The following is a 17,809-nucleotide window of genomic DNA, read 5'->3' as shown; positions in this document are numbered from 1 at the left end:
TGATTGTTATTATTAGATATCTGTCTGGACATTATGTCCCCCTGATGAATAAATGTTTACTCTTTTAAGTCTATCTTTGATAAAGTTAAAGTCACTGTTGACTAGCACAGGAAAACCCCCTCGACCCTAGCATTTTAGATGCTTCGATTACTTGTGCTCCAAGGTCTTTGATCTTATTGGGCCTTAAAAGAGAAGCCAAGGGACGGACTAAGTGTAGCCACTTATTGTGCTGTGTATAAAAACACTTTAAAAGCTTGCAAAACTTTCTTTGCATCTTGAGGCATGGGACAAACTCATTTGTGCAATTACCACTAGGTATTGTTCTATGTTCTGGGAAATCATTACCAGCCCATTATTTTACCAGGGTGCAGGGCCCTCTTTGTCTTCAAACATACAGCCTGATTCATGGGTTAGACATTTCGAAATAATTTATGATGCACACAAATTTGTACCTCACCTTTGTGACTTTCCCCCGCCAGTAGGCACTTCATCGATTTCTTTTAAGTGGGAAGACGTTAGAGATGCTAATATTGAGCTGCTTAAGAACAACGCTCCCGTTCCAGATGGAGTACCCCTGGATTTAGTAAAATCTAATGTATCGCTCTGGGCCCCGCTGATCACTATTTATATTAATGCTGCAGTTAGGCAGGCTTTCCCAGTGTCTTGGTCCAAATCTGTGATTGTGCAATATTAAAGAAAGGGAGGAAATCTGACCCTGATTGTTACCATCCTATTTCCCTGATATGTGCTGTGGTTAAGATTATAGGGAGGATAGTACTGAACAAGTTGATGACATAGGCAAAAGAATGGAACATTTTGTCAGAAATACAGTATGGTTTTAGACCTTGTCTAGAGACTGTTGATCAATGTCTTAACCTTTATCTTGCTGTCAACAAATACACAGTTGCTAAACAAGGATCCATACATATGGCTTTTATGGACCCGAGTTCAGAGTGTGATGGGGTCAACAGGGACAAACTCTGGGGCATAACGGTGCACATGGGTACTAAGCCCAGCAAAGTCCATTTGCTGCACGATTTGTGCTTACATTTGTCAGCCTTGGTCATGTATAGGTAAAGTGGGGAATGCATAGAGCACTTTAATTAAAAATGTAGTGTGTGCTAAGTTTACATCTTGCTGCCTTTTCTGTTCACATTATATAATAATCATCTTGAACTGGCTGGCCTTGGTTGGACAATGATGTCCTTTTATCTAGGACAGCGTTAGGTCTACAGCATATGCTTCATTCTTTTGTGAGTTTTACGGACAGTCTAGACCTGGGAACTCATTTTAACAAATCTCATTTTATGGTGGTTGGCCCGAGGTCAACTAAAACCAGAGGCTTTTTTTCCGAAAGGCAATCCCCATCAGCCATGAAGCGACATTTCCCTATTTAGTCATGTTGTTTAATTCTGCCACCTCCTGGTACCCCTCAGTAGCCTAAAAAAGATACATCTTTGCTATGAGTCCAACATCTGTATTTGACTTTGCAGCCAGATTGGGTTGTATACCAATAACAATATTAAATATCTACAAGGCTAAATGTGTATCTACGGCTGTGGATGGCATCAAGATTTGGGGCCATACCAACTCACTTGTGTTGCAATCAGCACAAAACCTGTTCTTGAGAGACTTTCATCCCTTCCCCAGAGTTCTGTCTCATTTAGAATACACGAGGAACTGGGTTAAGGGTAGCTGACAAATATTTTGCAATTGCGGCCTTTGCTCTTATGGCTCACTGTCTAGCTAAGACCTAATGCAGGGCTTAATCGCCAAGTCATAAAAGACTGTACGTCACTTGACTGTGCACATACAATTCTGTGGTTGAATTATGTTGATTCATGCTTCACCAAGCTGGGTCATGCTGAGATTTTGAAACACCCGCAACTATTGTTAAAGGTGGTCTTCTTTGCAATTAAAAGGCCTTTAAGGCCTGGAATTTAGACGAGAAAGCATCATGTGCACCAAATCAGCCTGTAAGAGCTTATGTTTTGTTAAAGTCCTCCCTGTTTATAGAACTATATTTATTGCTTGATATGCCTAACCATCATTGTTTTTAATTGACTCATTCTAGGTTGAACACAATTTTTTATCGGCCATTCCTAAGGGGAGAACGACTGATATTAACACTGTACTATGTACATGTGATCATGTCTTCATTGAGGACACTGCACTTAGTCATGTTCTGCCCTTTTTTAAATAAAACTTTCTGGAAGTCTTTTATTTTTCCCCTGTTGGTCAATAAGCATTTTCACCAAGTGAGAACTGGGAAGTAACTGATGTATTGTTTTCATTGATGTCTTTTATGGTTTTACTTTGTTCAAAACCAAATAAAGAATGAATTGATTGAGTACAGTACATTTAGGGAATTTCGAAAGCAACTGAAAGCAAAATGTTTTGGTGTTTTGGTCCCAAGTACCCTCGCTGGCCTATATGGAAACCCACCACAACCATATATTTTCAACATTTACACATCCCAAGGTTTTTATTGCTAATTTCCAGATCTCACTCACTCTAATGGCTGGACTGTGCACTGAAAATTATATGCCAGACTTTCAGCAATTTTTCCACAAAACCCAGTAATTCCTTCAAGTCTCCTGCTTCGCCAAAGCTTGACGAAAATGTGTTTTTTACCAGATTTTCTGAGTTTGGGTATATCAGACGTGAAGATTTTCAGTGGGTTTGAGCAGGCATCTAAACACAAGACAGCACATAATATTTTGGATGGGACAAATTTCCATGGGGATAACTAAAGTATTTGGGCCCAGGATTGTCTGGCACCTAGGGAAACCTACCAAACCCAGATAATTACTAAAATTATAGACTAGGGAGCATCCAGGGTGAAGTAGCTTGTGTGAATACCACAACATATAGTTACCCACAATGCCTTGCAAATGTCAAAGTTTAGGTAAAAAAAAATACAATTTCATCACTTTTCAGTGACAGAAAACTACAAAACATCCAGCAAACGTCCCACCATCCAATATTTCTACACTTTCTATGTTATAAATGGTACCCTACATGTATTGGTGTGTTTATTGCCAGGGAGAGGAATACACGGATTTGATTTTTAATTAGGATAAGAAAAAATTCTAACTACATTTGTCTTCATGCTGCAATACAGAAATAAGTGTCTGTGTCCCAGAAAGGAAACAGAAGATTTGGGGATTTTTTCCTAACCAAAGAAAAAATCCACACTGCGTCTAGCTCTCTGCTGGGCACAGACACAGCACCTTTGTTTCTCAATGCCTTTCTTGGATGCGGAAGCACTGTGGAGTAAAGCGGTTATGTGAAACTGAAGCAGGAAATGGGGATTAGACAGGAACTAGGAACAATCCTAGTCCATCCCCATTCAATCTTAACCACTTGGTTCACTTCTGTTGGTGAGGTAAAAATGCTGGTGGTATGGTGTAAAGAACTGGGCTTTTCCTCCTGGCCTCCACCCTACCTCCTTCCCTCAGCATAAAGAAAGTGGATTAAGTGGTGGACATGGCTAAAGAGTAGCTGGGGGCAAGAACAGGTAGCTGCCCATGGTCCTTCAAGTAACACTGACCACCAGCTTGAATCTTGGATGCCCCTCGGAGGAGCTAATGCCCCAGAAGGATTTGTACACCTACAAACGTTTGCCACCACCCCCACAATAAAAAAAATAGTATGTCCCAAGAGGGGCCAAACACACTCCCCCTCCACCACCCAAAAAAAAAAACAGGGGCTAAAAATAAGGACATGGAAATGTCATGAGGGCATTCTGGCGACACCTTTTCATGACGTATACATACGTCATAAGGGCAGCCAAATGGTTAAGCACTAATTGAACAGTTCAAATTTACTCATGTGGGTACTATCAGGTAATTAGAATACTCGTATGATACAATTACTTTTGTGTATGATATTATATTAATTAACCAAAGTTACTAGAGTCATTGCGGATAGAGTTTTTCTTGCCATTTCTTGAAAAAGCTGGATTTGTTCAAATGATGGCAAGAAAAACACAACGTCATATTTTAGATACAACGTTTTCTGTGATCACTTTCTAAATGAGATAATATGAGACAGTAAATTGTTATTTACTAATGGTAACATTAGTACCAGCCTAATATAGATTGATGCAGTTACTGCTATTCTGTTACACCTCACATATATTTGTTTCCTTTAACAGCTTCTCTCTTTTTCAGAGATGCTTTGTTTTTTCTAGTGCTCCTCACGTTTAAGATCTACTGAATATATTTGTACATTGATAAAGTGACAAAGTGATTCTATGATCAGATATTATTGAGGAGTGCAACTGGAAGAAGGAAAATAAAATTATGTCACCTCCAACTGTCATATTTGCATGGTTACAAGTGTAGTGATCGGGATTGGGGCACTGCTTTAAGGAGTACCATTTTGTGCTTGTTTAATTTCCCCAAAAACATGCTTCTCTGCTACTGAGTTCAAGCATATTGTGTGTACATTTTTACATGTTGCAAGTTACCTGTTTAAGAGTTAGCATTTTAGCCTTTTCTTTGGAAGCAGACATTTCCCACACACAGACCACTGTGCTTGTTCCTCCTGTTATTACCAGCTTTGGGTTCGGACAGATTGCACATAAAATTTGCCCCCATTCCGATAAGCATTCATGAACAATGACAGCCTATAAAGAAGGTAAAAATAAAGCAAATTAGTGGTCATATTACAACCCGGAGGTATGTCACTTTTTTAATATTCTGTACACATTCCATAGGTGTCTGACCACAAATGTATATGCAGCTGAGACAGGCATTGCAAAACCGCTCACATGAACGTAAATTACGTCAACCCAAAATGTTGGAAAAACAAGAACAAATCTCTGTACATTATTACATTGTTCAGCAACGGATCAGCACTATCCTTGAAACTAGGTAATCACAAGTTTCCAAATATGCTAACATAACAAAGCATGCTCTGCAGATTGCAAGCAGGTCTATAAAAGAGACTGGGTGAGACACAATATAGCAGACCATTATTTGAAGTGTATTTTAATCTCTTGCGTATCCTAACTTTATCTAAACATCTAAACTTCTCAGCTCTCTTTTCTAATCACTTTTCCATAATCATACCAGTTCAACCATTTTAGGATCACTGGGCACACAATATATTTTTGGTTCGAATTAAAATTTCATTTCTACTTCTAGTTACAGTAGTTTGTCAGCTTTTCTTTCACACAGGTGCAAAAATGTTGTCTCCAATTTCTATGTCTGTATAGGGTTTGATTAAGCCTTATTCTGCATCTGGTATTTAAGGATAAGAAAAGATAAAACCTCAAGAATCCTATTAAAGATGTTTGGGTTCTTTCACAATGGAGGAGGGTGGACGAGGAACTACGGATGAGTTCCCCCGCCATAAAAATATGAATTTTAAAACAAGCCAAAAAAAAATCTCCAATAGTGTTTAGTTAGGAATAATAATCTTAGTGAACAAGCCACTTGGGAGCTTAATTCCTGTTGAGTTTTTTGCAACAATGGTTAGCTGTTGAAAAGCGTAAATGCTGCTATTTCTTCTATTACATTTTAACATGAACATGCTACTTTTATTAGTTTTATATTTTATTAAAATAAATCCAGAATAAAATTGATTTGTGTAAAGATGTTAATAAGAGAAGACAGTCGTGGAAGAGATGGGGATATCTTTTCTTTTTGTAAAGCAAAAATAATGCGATTCCCAGAGCATCGGAAAGCACAGTTCTATAGGTAGCCAGAATTTCAGGAATACATCCAATCCACCCTTGGTTGTACCATTAATATAGTATTTCAAGCCGATTTCTCATCAGATAACTCTTTATCCCATCTGCCAACCAAACAAAAACCTAGGGATGACTGAGGGGAGAAAAAGGAGGTGTATGATGTAACACAATCCAACGTCAATGAAAGATATGGTTTCAAAACATTGTGCACTGTCCACAAGTCTTTCATGGAGTTGCCAGGGGTTTGGCCCATACACATTCAGTCCTACCATTTATCCGGATTTCAGAGATCATCCTTAGCAAGTGCACTAGCTATTTACCATCCTAAATTCGAGAGACCTAGAGGCAGACTGTTTATGGCACAGGGCTCCTGCCTCTGATCCTCAACTGTTGAGAATGGAAAAAGACTTCCTTGTGTTCAAACGAGGCCTAAAGACACAATTTTTCAATTTCTTTTATGGTTCAGACTCTCGAGACTTCCTCAGGCCTCCTGCATGACTATCTCATGTACATCCTAATTCTAATTGCCAGTCAGTGGCTTATGACTGACAAGTTTACAACAGTTTTCTCTTCCACACTTTTCATCTTTGGATGCAAAGGCTTTGCTCACTTCATTACTTTCTGTTTTATCTTCATTGTATGAACTCCATGGCAAACAGTATTAAGGAATGTCTCACTGCCTCCCTCTCCCCAGTGAGCTGTGTAGGCAACTTTTGGTTTGAGCACTTTCTAAGAGCTATAAATAAACAAGTATATATATATTACATGCCTCTGATTTTTGTGCACTTATATAAACTACCAGCGACACAACTCTTTCCATAAACCTCCTTTACAGTGTATTCTGTGGCCCATATTCTCAGATGGCTCATCCTTGCTTCAAGAGTCTTGGGAATCCTTTATTTCACTAAACCTTACTGTAACTGTCAACAATACATGCCATGGCAGCACTCTTATGGACTGGTTTTCCACATTGGCTTTTATAGTCTCTCCCATGTATTCCCCAGCACACCTGTCTCTGTCGCTGCTTCCTTTCTAGTGGCCATCTTTGTCCCAGCATCAACAGAATGTCCAGCTTGCAATCACAACTCCTGCATTTAAAACTTTGTTGTGAACTTTAGATTCCTCAGGCTATTGGAATTCCTACACCACCCTTAGGCAAATTTGCAGTTTACCTTCCTCCTCCTCCTTAAAAACAGGAGCATATCTTCATTCTGCCAGACTCTTTTTGGTTTGACAGTGCATTAAATATGGTGATGCCTCTACATTATTTGCCTTTAAAACTCTTGCCAGTGTTCCCCACATACGTGCACATACGTGCAAGGGGTTCCAACAGTAACACCTGCAGCCTATGTGGGTGAGGGGAGTTCTTGACTGTGTACTGACTAATTTTTACTCTGGAGATCTGTGTGGGCAGGCATTGATCCTCTGTGTTGCTGTGACAAGCCATAGTACAAAATGACCCAGGTGAGCTCCATAAACTGAGAGGCAAATTATATAAAGGACCTCTGGCTGTCATAAAAAAGACACTCTAAACCAACAGTACATTTAAGGAGGGTTGAGGTGTCAAAGTGTTTCAATAGGTCCTTATGGACATTACAATTCGTTCCATCTTCCTTGAAAGAGCTACCATGCTGCTCGAAACCTGCTATACGATTTTCCTGCTTTGTGGAAAAAAATGATTGTTTCCCTCAAACATTCCACCAGTCTCCTTAGTGACCCAAAATGGACACAGCCAGCATAGGGAAGCACTGCCATTATGTTCCTTGGTTCATCCAGCAGGAGTATAGACCACTTAACTGGCCACTGAACGCCCAGAACATGTGCTGGATCGCTTCACTATCATATGTGCTGCATAACCACAACCTCTCATAGGCACAGTGAAAAGTGAAGTGGAGCAGGCCTGGAGCTCATACAGAGAAAATCAGTCATCCTGCCCTATTGTATCTGGGGTGGGAGACTATGACATACACCCCATATCCTACAAAAAAAAAGAAGAAAAATGTCCTGATGCTTTCTAAGCATTAATTCAGTTGAAAAAACAACTCACAAACCTTGTCTGATTCGTAGGTTCCCAATCGGCAACTGAGGTCTGCGTAGCCCCATGCAAAAGTTTTGTTCCAAGTAGGAGGTATTAGAACCTTATTCTGTTCCACTGCCAGGATACCCTTGTCTGTACAAACAATCTGTCCGATTGGTTCTTTAAGTTCTTGAAAGAAGACCAAACACAGACACATTACTGTAAAACTACAAGACAGACGAAATACTGCAAACAGAGTGGTGCAATTGCCAAAACAAACCTTCAAATTGTACAGCATAACAGCACCACTTTTCATCTTTAATTTCAATACTGCATCAAGTCAAATACGCAGCACCTTTTCATCTGTTACCCAGGTGAATGAATACACAATCAGGATTGGTACTTACTTTAGGAACAGTATTTTTATACAAACGCAACAAACATGGGCTGAGGTCAGTAGCTTTATAGCACTTGAACTGCACAGTTAAAGTAGTTTGATTAAATCAAAGCTTTACTTCACATTACAACTCAATTTCTATTTTATAGCACTATAACTGATTCAAAATTGAAGGCGATCCTTAACCATGAGGCTACGTGTCTTTTGGCATTTCATGTTATTTAACACTTGGAGCTTCTCTTTGAGTGGTAGCTAAGGAGTGGTTAATACTGACAGGTGCATTTGTTCCTCAATGGCAAGAGGTACCTGGATTACTAGATGTTACATTACTATGTGTCGCAGCAAATTTGTCACTACTGCAGTGGTTCAATAAATGTATACCTCGTGCTCTGTTTAAGAAGTGTACAGCAACAAAGTATTACAATGATAGGCCCGCCTGAACAGCAAACAAAGTAAAAGTAGCTGTGGTCTTGGCACTAGAGAACCAGAGTTACAAGTAACTTAATAATTTCCCCAACATTGGATCTTTCATAGATTCACACACTTGAATTCAGATTATCAAAGCAGTACCATATTTCAACTTCAATAAAGAGGACAGTGGGAATGCGGCTTACCTTATTTAAAAAGATTTCTTAGCACTGCTTGACCCACCGCTGACTCATTAATGGACTGCACATCAATACAATAATGCTGCGCAAAATAATGAGTGGTTTTTCACTTTGATGCTTTACAAATGTCATTTGAAGAAATGCTGGCGAATAACTCAGTTGTTGCTGCCATAGCTCGTCAAATGTGCCCTTACTGACCTCAACAATTGAGGTATGCACAGTTGTAATACATGACACTATCCACTTTGCCACAGTCTGCTTACTCACTGCTTTGCCTTTACTTCGTGAACCACATGCCACCAAAAGCTGTCCTGTTTTTCTAAAGTCTTTTGTTGCTTGAAAATAAAATTTCAAACATCTCTTAATGTTCAATAAATGCAAAGTATGATCTGCAACTGTACCTGGATTTGCCCAAAATACAATGTGATTTTTTGCTTCACATTAAAAGAAGGTCGTACTTTTGGTATAAACTTTGGATTAGGCACTGAAGTCACATTATCCTTCGAAAAAATGAGCTACAGTTCTTTACAACTTAATGCTTGTAACTCACTACCTCTACGAGCTGACGTAATTGTCAAGAGTAAAGCAGTCTTCCACGTTCAATTCTCTATGGAGGCTTTAATAATAGGTTCAAATGGTGCGTTTATTAGTGCTGACAATACAGTGTTTAGCTCCCACTCAAGAGCCAGCTTAGGCTCAAGTGGGAATTTTCTAAGCCAGCCTCTCATAAACTCCTTAATTTCTTTTTGTGAATACAGTCATTTGATTCAAACCTCTTACAAACCTGCAAATGGCCACCAAGTGAACTTTATAGACATAAATGATAAACCAGACACAACAAATAGGCATAAAATTCATGTGTAGCCATCTTTAGTGGAACTAATATCGCTGCAGGTGCCCACACTATAAACAATTTCTATTTTAGATGCACAAGTTACTACTTGTGTAACGATAGATCTGTAAGAGACATTAGTTAGTGATAGATTCCTTACCTTAAAATATCCCCAGGCGTCAGACTGCATCCGGAAAGTTTCGCTTAGCAGTACCCCTGCGCGTCAGTAGGTGGTGTCGTGCGGCTCCACGTCGGTCACTGGTGTCGTAAGCGCCGAGATGACGCCACAGACAGTACTTAGGCGCCACCCATGCGCGCTGACGTCAGTTCTGTACACGACTTTCTGTGCCAGGAACGCAGAGCCATGGAAGATACTGACCATTGGTGCAGAAAACTAGGGCCCTAAGAGGGATGACCTTAACCCTAGTAACCAGTTCGCAGAATGGGGAGGATGGGTGGGGCGGTAAGGAATCTATCACTAACTAATGTCTCTTACAGATACACATCGTTACACAAGTGGTAACTTGTGCATCTGAAAGAGACACGTTAGTGATAGAGTCCTTACCTTAGAATAGATACCCCAGCAAATGGTGGGTCTGCGAACAAGATTACACCAGAAAGTCACAGAGCACAGAACAGCCGAAGAAGCCGTCCCTCCGGACTTGACTGTCAAGGCAGTAGTGCTTGGTAAACGTGTGAAGCGAGGCCCACGTAGCTGCCTGACAAATGTCCTGCAAAGGAACGCCGCGTCCCAAGGCAGTAGTGGCTGCCGATGCCCTGGTGGAATGGGCACGCAGCCCAATAGGAGGCTCCTTCTTAGCCGACGAGTAACAGGCCTTGATGCACAGAACGACCCACCGAGAGATGGTCCGCCTGTGCACGGCCCGACCTTTTTTGGCGCCCACGTAGCCAACAACGAGTTGGTCATCCACCCGGAACCGCTGTGTGCGCGTCAGATAGAACGAGAGCGCACGTTTCGGGTCCAGACGGTGGAGCCTCTCTTCCTCTTTTGAAGTATGTGGAGGCGGAAAGACGGTGGGAAAAGTGATGGTCTGCCCGATGTGGAAGGGTGAAAGAAAGAAGGACGGGTCCTTAAACCACCTTGTCCGAATGAACAGAAAGGAAAGGAGGTTTGGAAGAAAGGGCCTGGAGCTCACTCACTCTTTTGGCAGAGGTGATAGCAACCAGGAAAGCAGTCTTTAAGGTGAGAAGACGCAAGGGACAGTTGTGAAGCGGCTCAAAGGGAGCGCACATCAAGTAAGTCAACACAAGGTTCAAGTTCCACTGGGGCATTACAAACGGAACTGGAGGGAACATGTGCGTAATGCCTTTCAGGAAACGGTTAACAACTGGAGACTTAAAAAGAGAAGGCTGATCAGGAAGCTGGAAAAAGGTGGAGATGGCAGAAAGATAACTTTTGATAGTGCCCTGAGCAGAGCCCTGCCGGGTCAAGGAAAGCAGGAACCGAAGAACTTCCGAAAGAGGGGCAGAAAGGGGATCCACAGCCTTCGCTGTGCACCATGCCACAAATTTGTTCCACCGATAGGCGTATACCGTTTTAGTGGAGGGACGCCTGGCTGCCAAGATGACATCACAGACTTCGGGAGGAAGATCGAAAGCTGTCAACTGTCGCCGCTCAATCTCCACGCATGGAGGTGGAGGCTGGACAAGTTCAGGTGGAGGACCGTCGCCTGCTGCTGCGACAGAAGATCCTACCGAAGAGGTAGTCGGATCAGGGGATCGATCGCCAGGCGTACATCAGACCGCAACTTCACTCACGACGAAAAGCGTCGCCAAGCGAGTGCCGCCTTGGAAATTCCAACGCACAGAACTGATGACATTGTGCGTTCTGTTCGGTGGCAAACAGATCTAACCAAGGCTCTCCCCACTGCTGTAAGAGACCTTGAGCCACGTCCGAGTTCAGATGCCATTCGTGGTCCATCAAGCACCAGCGGCTGAGTTCGTCCGCCCTGGCGTTCAGAGAATCTGCCAGGTCTTGAACCACCAAGGTAATGCCTTGGTGTTCCAGCCATGTCCAGAGCCTCCTGACATAGGGTCCACGACCCCACCCCGCCCTGTTTGTTGCAATACCACATAGCGGTGGTGTTGTCCATGAACGCCTGCACCACACTCCCCTGGACAAAGGGAAGGAATGCATTCAGTGCAAGTTGGATCGCCTGAAACTCCAAAAGGTTGATATCGAGCCTCTGATCTCCGCCTCTTCCAAGTGGCCTACCCATCCCAAGAGGGACGCATCCGTCACCACTGTATGCTCTGGTTGGGGAAGGGAGAGGGATCTGCCATTGACCCAATCGCGATTTGTGAGCCACCACTGCAATTGTTGTGCAGTGCCCTCCGAGATCTGGACAGGTTGCCCTGCAGCTGCGCCCACTGGAACTTCAGGTCCCACTGCAGAGCCTGCATATGCCATCTGGCATGTTGCACCAGCAGGATGCAGGAGGCCATCAGGCCCAGGAGCCGGAGCGTCCTCCTGACTGAAACCAGGGATAGAGGCTGAAAGATCAGAATCATAGCCTGAAAATCCCGGACTCGCTGCTCGTGAGGGTAAACCCGATAAACGTGTCGAATCCAGAACCGCTCCGATGAAGGGGAGCTTCTGAGAGGGACTCAGGTGCGACGTCGATGGAGAACCCCAGCAAATGCAGGAATTCAGCCGTAGTCTGACAGTGGGCGACGACTGCCTGGGGCGAGCCCGCCTTCAACAACCAGTCGTCGAGGTTGGGGAAGACAGACACCCCGACCTGTGCAGATAAGCTGCAACCACCGCCATCACTTTCGTGAAGACCCGAGGGGCGCTGGTAAGGTCGAAGGGGAGCAAGGCAAACTGAAAATGCTCCTGGCCTACCGTGAACCGGCAGGTAACGCCATGGGCCGGCAGGACAGGAATGTGAAAATATGTGTCCTGCAAGTCCAACGCTACCATCTAGTCTCCAGGGTTGAAGGCAGCTAAGACCTGAGCCAGAGTCAGCATCTTGAACTTCTCCTTCCGGAGGAAGCGATTGACGTCCCGGATGTCCAAGATAGGACACAGACCCCCTTTGTCCTTCTTGGGGACAAGAAAGTAGTGGGAATAACAACCACTCCCTACCTCCGGTCCAGGAACGCACTCGATGGCCCCCTTGGCAAAGAGGGCCGTGACTTCCTGTCGGAGAAGAGCCAAGTGATCCCCCGACATGCGGTGGCACCGAAGTGGCATGGCAGGAGGGAAGGACTGAAAGGGAAGGGAGTAACCGTGGCAGATTATCTGCAGCACCCATTTGTCTGATGTAATCTCGCGCCATTGAGGGAGGTGGTGGCGGATCCTGCCACCCACCGGTGTGGGGTGCTCCCTGAAGCTCAGATTAGGAAGGTTTGGAGGCGGAAGCAGCGGGGGTGGAGGTGGACGGACCCGCACGCTGGTTCCCCGCCCCGCCCCTGCGGAAACGGCGACCCCGGCCGCGCTGGGGCTGGTTCTGCACAGGCTTAGGGGACAGGCGCGCCTGACTGCCTCTACCTTGGCCACGAAAGGAACGAAAACCAATAGAGGCCAAACTCTTAGTAGAAAGGCCCAAGGACATGGCCGTAGCCCGCATATCCTTAAAGCGCTTCAGGGCACTGTCAGCCTTGTCGCCAAACAGGCGGGTGCCATCAAAGGGCATGTCCATGAGCGAGCTTTGGACAGCGGGCGAGAACCCAGTCGAACGCAACCAGACGTGAAGTCGCAACACCACAGTTGTAGAAATCGCCTTGTCTAATGAGTCAGCGGTGTCCAACCCACACCGAATGGCGAACTTAGCCGCATCCTTACCCTCAGCAATTGCCTGACAAAAGGCAGCCAGCACCTCCTCAGGACATTGAGGCAACACCTGAGCAACGGCATCCACACCGCGTGGGAGTAGCAGCCCAACAAGCAGGCGGTGTGCACTGCAGCCCTAACCTGGCCGAAGAGAACAACCGCTTCCCAAACTGGTCCAGCCGTTTAGAGTCCTTATCTGGCGGGGCCGTAGGAAAAGCACCATGAATGACCAGGCTCTCAGGCGTAGGGTGAGTAGTTAAAAAGGCGGGGACACCGGGCGCCGGTCGGTGGCGCCTGGCGACGTTTTTATCCACCGGGGCCCCTGTGGCCAGCCTCAACCAAGTGCCCAAGAGGATGTCGGTAAGGGTGTCATTGAAGGGAAGCAACGGCTCCGACGAAGTAGACGCCGTCTGGAGCACCTCGGTGAGGAGGTTGGTCTTGAGGGCCACAGCGGGGAGGTCAAGATTGAGGGCCTCAGCCGCCCGACGGAGGACCATCGTGTAGGAGGCACCTTCCTCCATCGTAGGCAGGGGGAGGCGAACCCTGGGTCAGAGGAGACATCGAGGTCGCCTGCCTCCTCCAAGTCGTCCACCCAATCCTGCTCGGAGCCACATTGCCAGGCAAGAGGGTCCTCGGACCCTTACCAGTCTTCGTCTGCCTCTGGCGTAGAGGGAGCCGCTTGCGGCGGCAAAGCCGGAGCTGGAGAAGGGACTAACGGCGTTGGGAACGGCACCGAGAACGGCGTCGGCCGGGGTCGGACCGGCTCTGTCTCCCAATGCGGATCCCAGGCCGGAACAAAATGGTCCTGGAACCGGGGCAACGGAGGATTAAACAGCACCCAGTGTGGCGCTGAGGGTGGTGCCGGGGCCAGAGCCGGCAACGCCACACCTAATAAGGCGGTCCTTGGTAGCAAGTAATTCTTGCTCCTGTTCACGAGTCGCCGACGGCCCCAGGTATGGCGGGTAGGCCGCGGGACTCCCAGGCTCCAGGGGAGCCGCCGGGGCAAAGCCCCTATCCCCCGCGTCCGCCTCCGGGGAGCGACGGGGGGACGGCAGAGAGTGAACACGCTTCTTCGACTTCTTTTTATAGCGTTGCTTACCGGAATCCGAAGGCAAAGACTTGGAGCCTGAGGAGCGACAGCTCCGGTCCCGGGAACAGCCCCTGGATCCGGAGCGGCAGTGTGACGAATGCCGGACCTCCAGCAACTTCCTACGCCGCTCCCGCAAGGCCTTGGGGGCCATGGCTCGACAATCCCGGCAGTCCCGGGAGTCGCGCGCAGTCTCCAGGCAGTAGAGGCAAATATCGTGGGGGTCCGCCACCGACATATTCCGGCGACAGGCCCCACAGGACTTAAAGCCAGGCATCCCTACGTGCACCAGGAGAAAGAGAGGAGACAAAAAGTCTCAAAATAGTAGTCAAAAAATGACTAAGGTACGTATTCAATCCGGATCTGCACTTGCTGGTGCGGAAAAAGAAAGAACTGACATCAGCGCGCATGGGTGGCACCTAAGGACTCTCCGTGGAGTCATCTCGGCGCATACGACGCCAATGACGGACGCGGAGCCGCACGACGCTACCTACTGATGCACAGGGGATATTCTAAGGTAAGGAATCTCTCACTAACGTGTCTCTTTCAGATATTTTCTTCACTGTTGATTGTGCCCCTGCTTCCCTTATCACTCATTGAGATTCCTCAGGAATATCCAGAAAATCAAACTGTAAGTCCTGATGAGCTGTGCTGTTAGGAGAAGTGATTTTGGGTTGTGAAGCATTTGTGCCTCATTCTTTAAAAGCAGACTGACATCTGGCTAGAAATGTACTGATTTCTCTATGGTCAGCTCCCACAGATCCACATACCAGTGCTGTTGTGGCAATGCAGGTGCTACCAAAATAGCTTTGCAACTCTCTTGCCTTATCTTGCACAACACTTTCAAGATGAAAGGCATTGGTGTGAATACGTACACAAATTTCCCCTGCCAATCTATGGCAAATGCATCCGCCGAATGTCTTTGCAAAACCATCTGCTTGCAAAAAATATCTTGCACTTGCAATTACTATGTGTTGCAACCCTATCTCATTACAGTTTTCCCCACCAGTAAAATAACAAATTCAACTTTTTGTTGTCTATTTTTCATTTGTGGGTGTCTGCATAATACCTGCACAGCGGATCAGCTACATCATTGCCCATTCTCGATATGTGCTCTGCTGAGAGGACAATGTTGTTCCCAATCACCCAATTCCACGTGTTTTGTGCTTCTTTGGAAAGTTACCGTGACTTTGTCTCTCCCTGCTTCTAGATATGGTACATTGGTGTTGTATTTTCTGTCCAGAAGATAACATGCTGATTTTTCACAATGGGCGAAAAATATTTTTGAGCTAGCATTAATGCCCTCATTTCCGACACATTTATGTGCTATTTCCCTTCCTCTTCGGTCCATATGCCATTAACTCGTTTTCCGTACAAATGGGCTCCCCATCCTGACAGAAATGCATTCATTGTCAGACACAGTTGTGGCTTCTCCAGATGCAATTTCCCACCTTTGAAGATATTTTCCTCTCGCTTCCACCTTCTCAATGCTTTCTTCATGGTAGGTGTTACTTGGACTATATTGACCAATCCTCCTCGCATTTGCTTTCACAGCTCATCCAACTGCTCATGAATGATCCTTAATCTGATTCGACAATACGGAATCAGCAGAAATCAATAAGACACTAATCCTAGCAGAGCTTCGAGCACTCTCACTGTTCCTATCTCCTTTCCCATTAGGAAACACAGATGTTTCCTCAAATTGTCGCCTCTGTCTCGAGTAGCCACAATCCTTGCTCCCTGAAAAAACAATTCCTTTTCTAGCTGCAAACGTAACTTTTATTCTGTTGATACCAACCCTAGCCTCTGAAAAACCTCCATTATCAATTTGGTAATTTCTTGATCCCTGAATAAGCTGTTCGCCTTTATGAGCCAGTCATCTAACTTCGGATAAACCATACTTACTTGCCTCCATAAGTAAGCTGCAACTGGAGCTATGCATTTCGTGAAAACTTGAGGTACTGACTTGAGCCTGAAAGGAAGGGCCTTAAACTGGTAATGTTGTCCATCTACCAGGAATCACAGATATTGTCTGAGTCTTTTGTGCATCAGCACATTGGAATAAGCATCCTCCACATCTATGGAAGACAAAAAATCTCCCTTTGTTACGAATGGCAAAATCTCTTGCAAATCATTCTGAAACTTTCTTTATAAACGTATTCAACACTCCCTCCCAAGTTCAATATAGGATGCCAATCTCCTGATTTTTTAATATGAGAACGAATTTGGAGTAGAAGCCCATGTTCTTCTCCTCTAACAGTACCCTCAATATCCTCTTACTGTAGGAGTTTTATTATTTCCTTTTTCAACTCTTTTAAATGCCTGTTTGTCTGTGTCTGGTGGTGTATACAGTTCTTCCACAAACTTCAGGGTGTGTCCCTGTCTCACAATATCCAAGACTCACCTGTCAGTTGTTGTTTGCTGCCATTTCCTTAAAATATATTGCATTGGAGGGAGGAGCCTAGCGCTTGACCAAGATGGCCGCGTGAGCTTAGAGCTCCCGAGACCCTCGCGCCCTCCGTCGATTATCCTGACTCTAATCCTGATGGTATGCATGGCACCGTGTTGCTGAGTTGTCAGGGAGGCGACTGATGCTACCCGCGGTCGGATCGCCCATCGGGAACCGGACTTATGACTGGCGAAAGATTGCGGCCTAACTCCCGGAGATGCCAGGGGCTAGAGTTGGCAGGATGCCCGACTCCTAGTTGATCAACAACGGCCTGGTGAGGTGTGAACTACCGGACGGAGGCCCTCGCTCTTTCACTTTCGGTTTCGTTCCCTTTGTCTGCCCGGACACTGTAGTGCTCTGGGTGGCTCTAAAACCCCAGGGACGCTCGGTGGGCTACTTTGGCGGAACAAGGCGGACCTGCTCACTCTTTATACCTCTCTCTGAGAGGGGACGGTCCTCACTGCATTGGACTGCCTGGAGTCCATTATGTCGGGCAAGGCAGAAGGAGATCGGCTGAAGACTAAGTCCACCAGGCGGGGAACGTACTCCCAAGTCAACAATATGGACCGCTACGCCCTCCTGAAGACATCGCCGAGTGGATCGAGCCAGGCGCCGGATGCCCAGAAGGAGGACTCGCCTGGGACCCCGGAGCTCTCCCTGCAGGATGTCATGGGCGCGCTTGATGGGATGCAGACCTCGATGGGGAGGCAATTCGAGGCCCTGGCGCATAAGGTGGACGCCATCCTGGTGGATGTCAACTTGATCCGCTCGGACCTGGGCAAGACAAACGAGCGCGTTAAGGACCTGGACCACAAGACCACGGGCCTCACTGATGAGGTTGCGGACCTGCAGAACGAGGTCCGGAAGCTGAGGGCCGAGAGTGACCTCGCCGCCCGCCGGCTGGAGGACTTCGAGAGCCGGT

General features: G+C 45.8%; 1 protein-coding gene across 10 annotated transcripts in view; it reads right to left on the bottom strand.

Annotated features, from left to right (window-relative positions):
- WDFY3 (WD repeat and FYVE domain containing 3) overlaps positions 1-17,809 on the bottom strand; it is a 1,391,721-nt gene that overhangs the window by 120,149 nt on the left and 1,253,763 nt on the right. For all 10 annotated transcript variants that reach the window (XM_085636566.1, XM_085636564.1, XM_085636563.1 and 7 more), the window contains 2 exons: positions 7,753-7,907; positions 4,475-4,633 (listed from right to left, as the gene is read on the bottom strand). In XM_085636566.1, coding sequence (XP_085492692.1) covers positions 4,475-4,633; positions 7,753-7,907 — 314 coding nt within the window. The remainder of the gene's footprint in view (positions 1-4,474; positions 4,634-7,752; positions 7,908-17,809) is intronic.

Source organism: Triturus cristatus, chromosome 2_1, assembly GCF_964204655.1.
Source record: "Triturus cristatus chromosome 2_1, aTriCri1.1, whole genome shotgun sequence".
Classification (NCBI taxonomy): Eukaryota; Metazoa; Chordata; class Amphibia; order Caudata; family Salamandridae; genus Triturus; species Triturus cristatus.
Note: the sequence above shows the minus strand (reverse complement) of the source record. Positions and strands in the feature narration are given on the sequence as shown.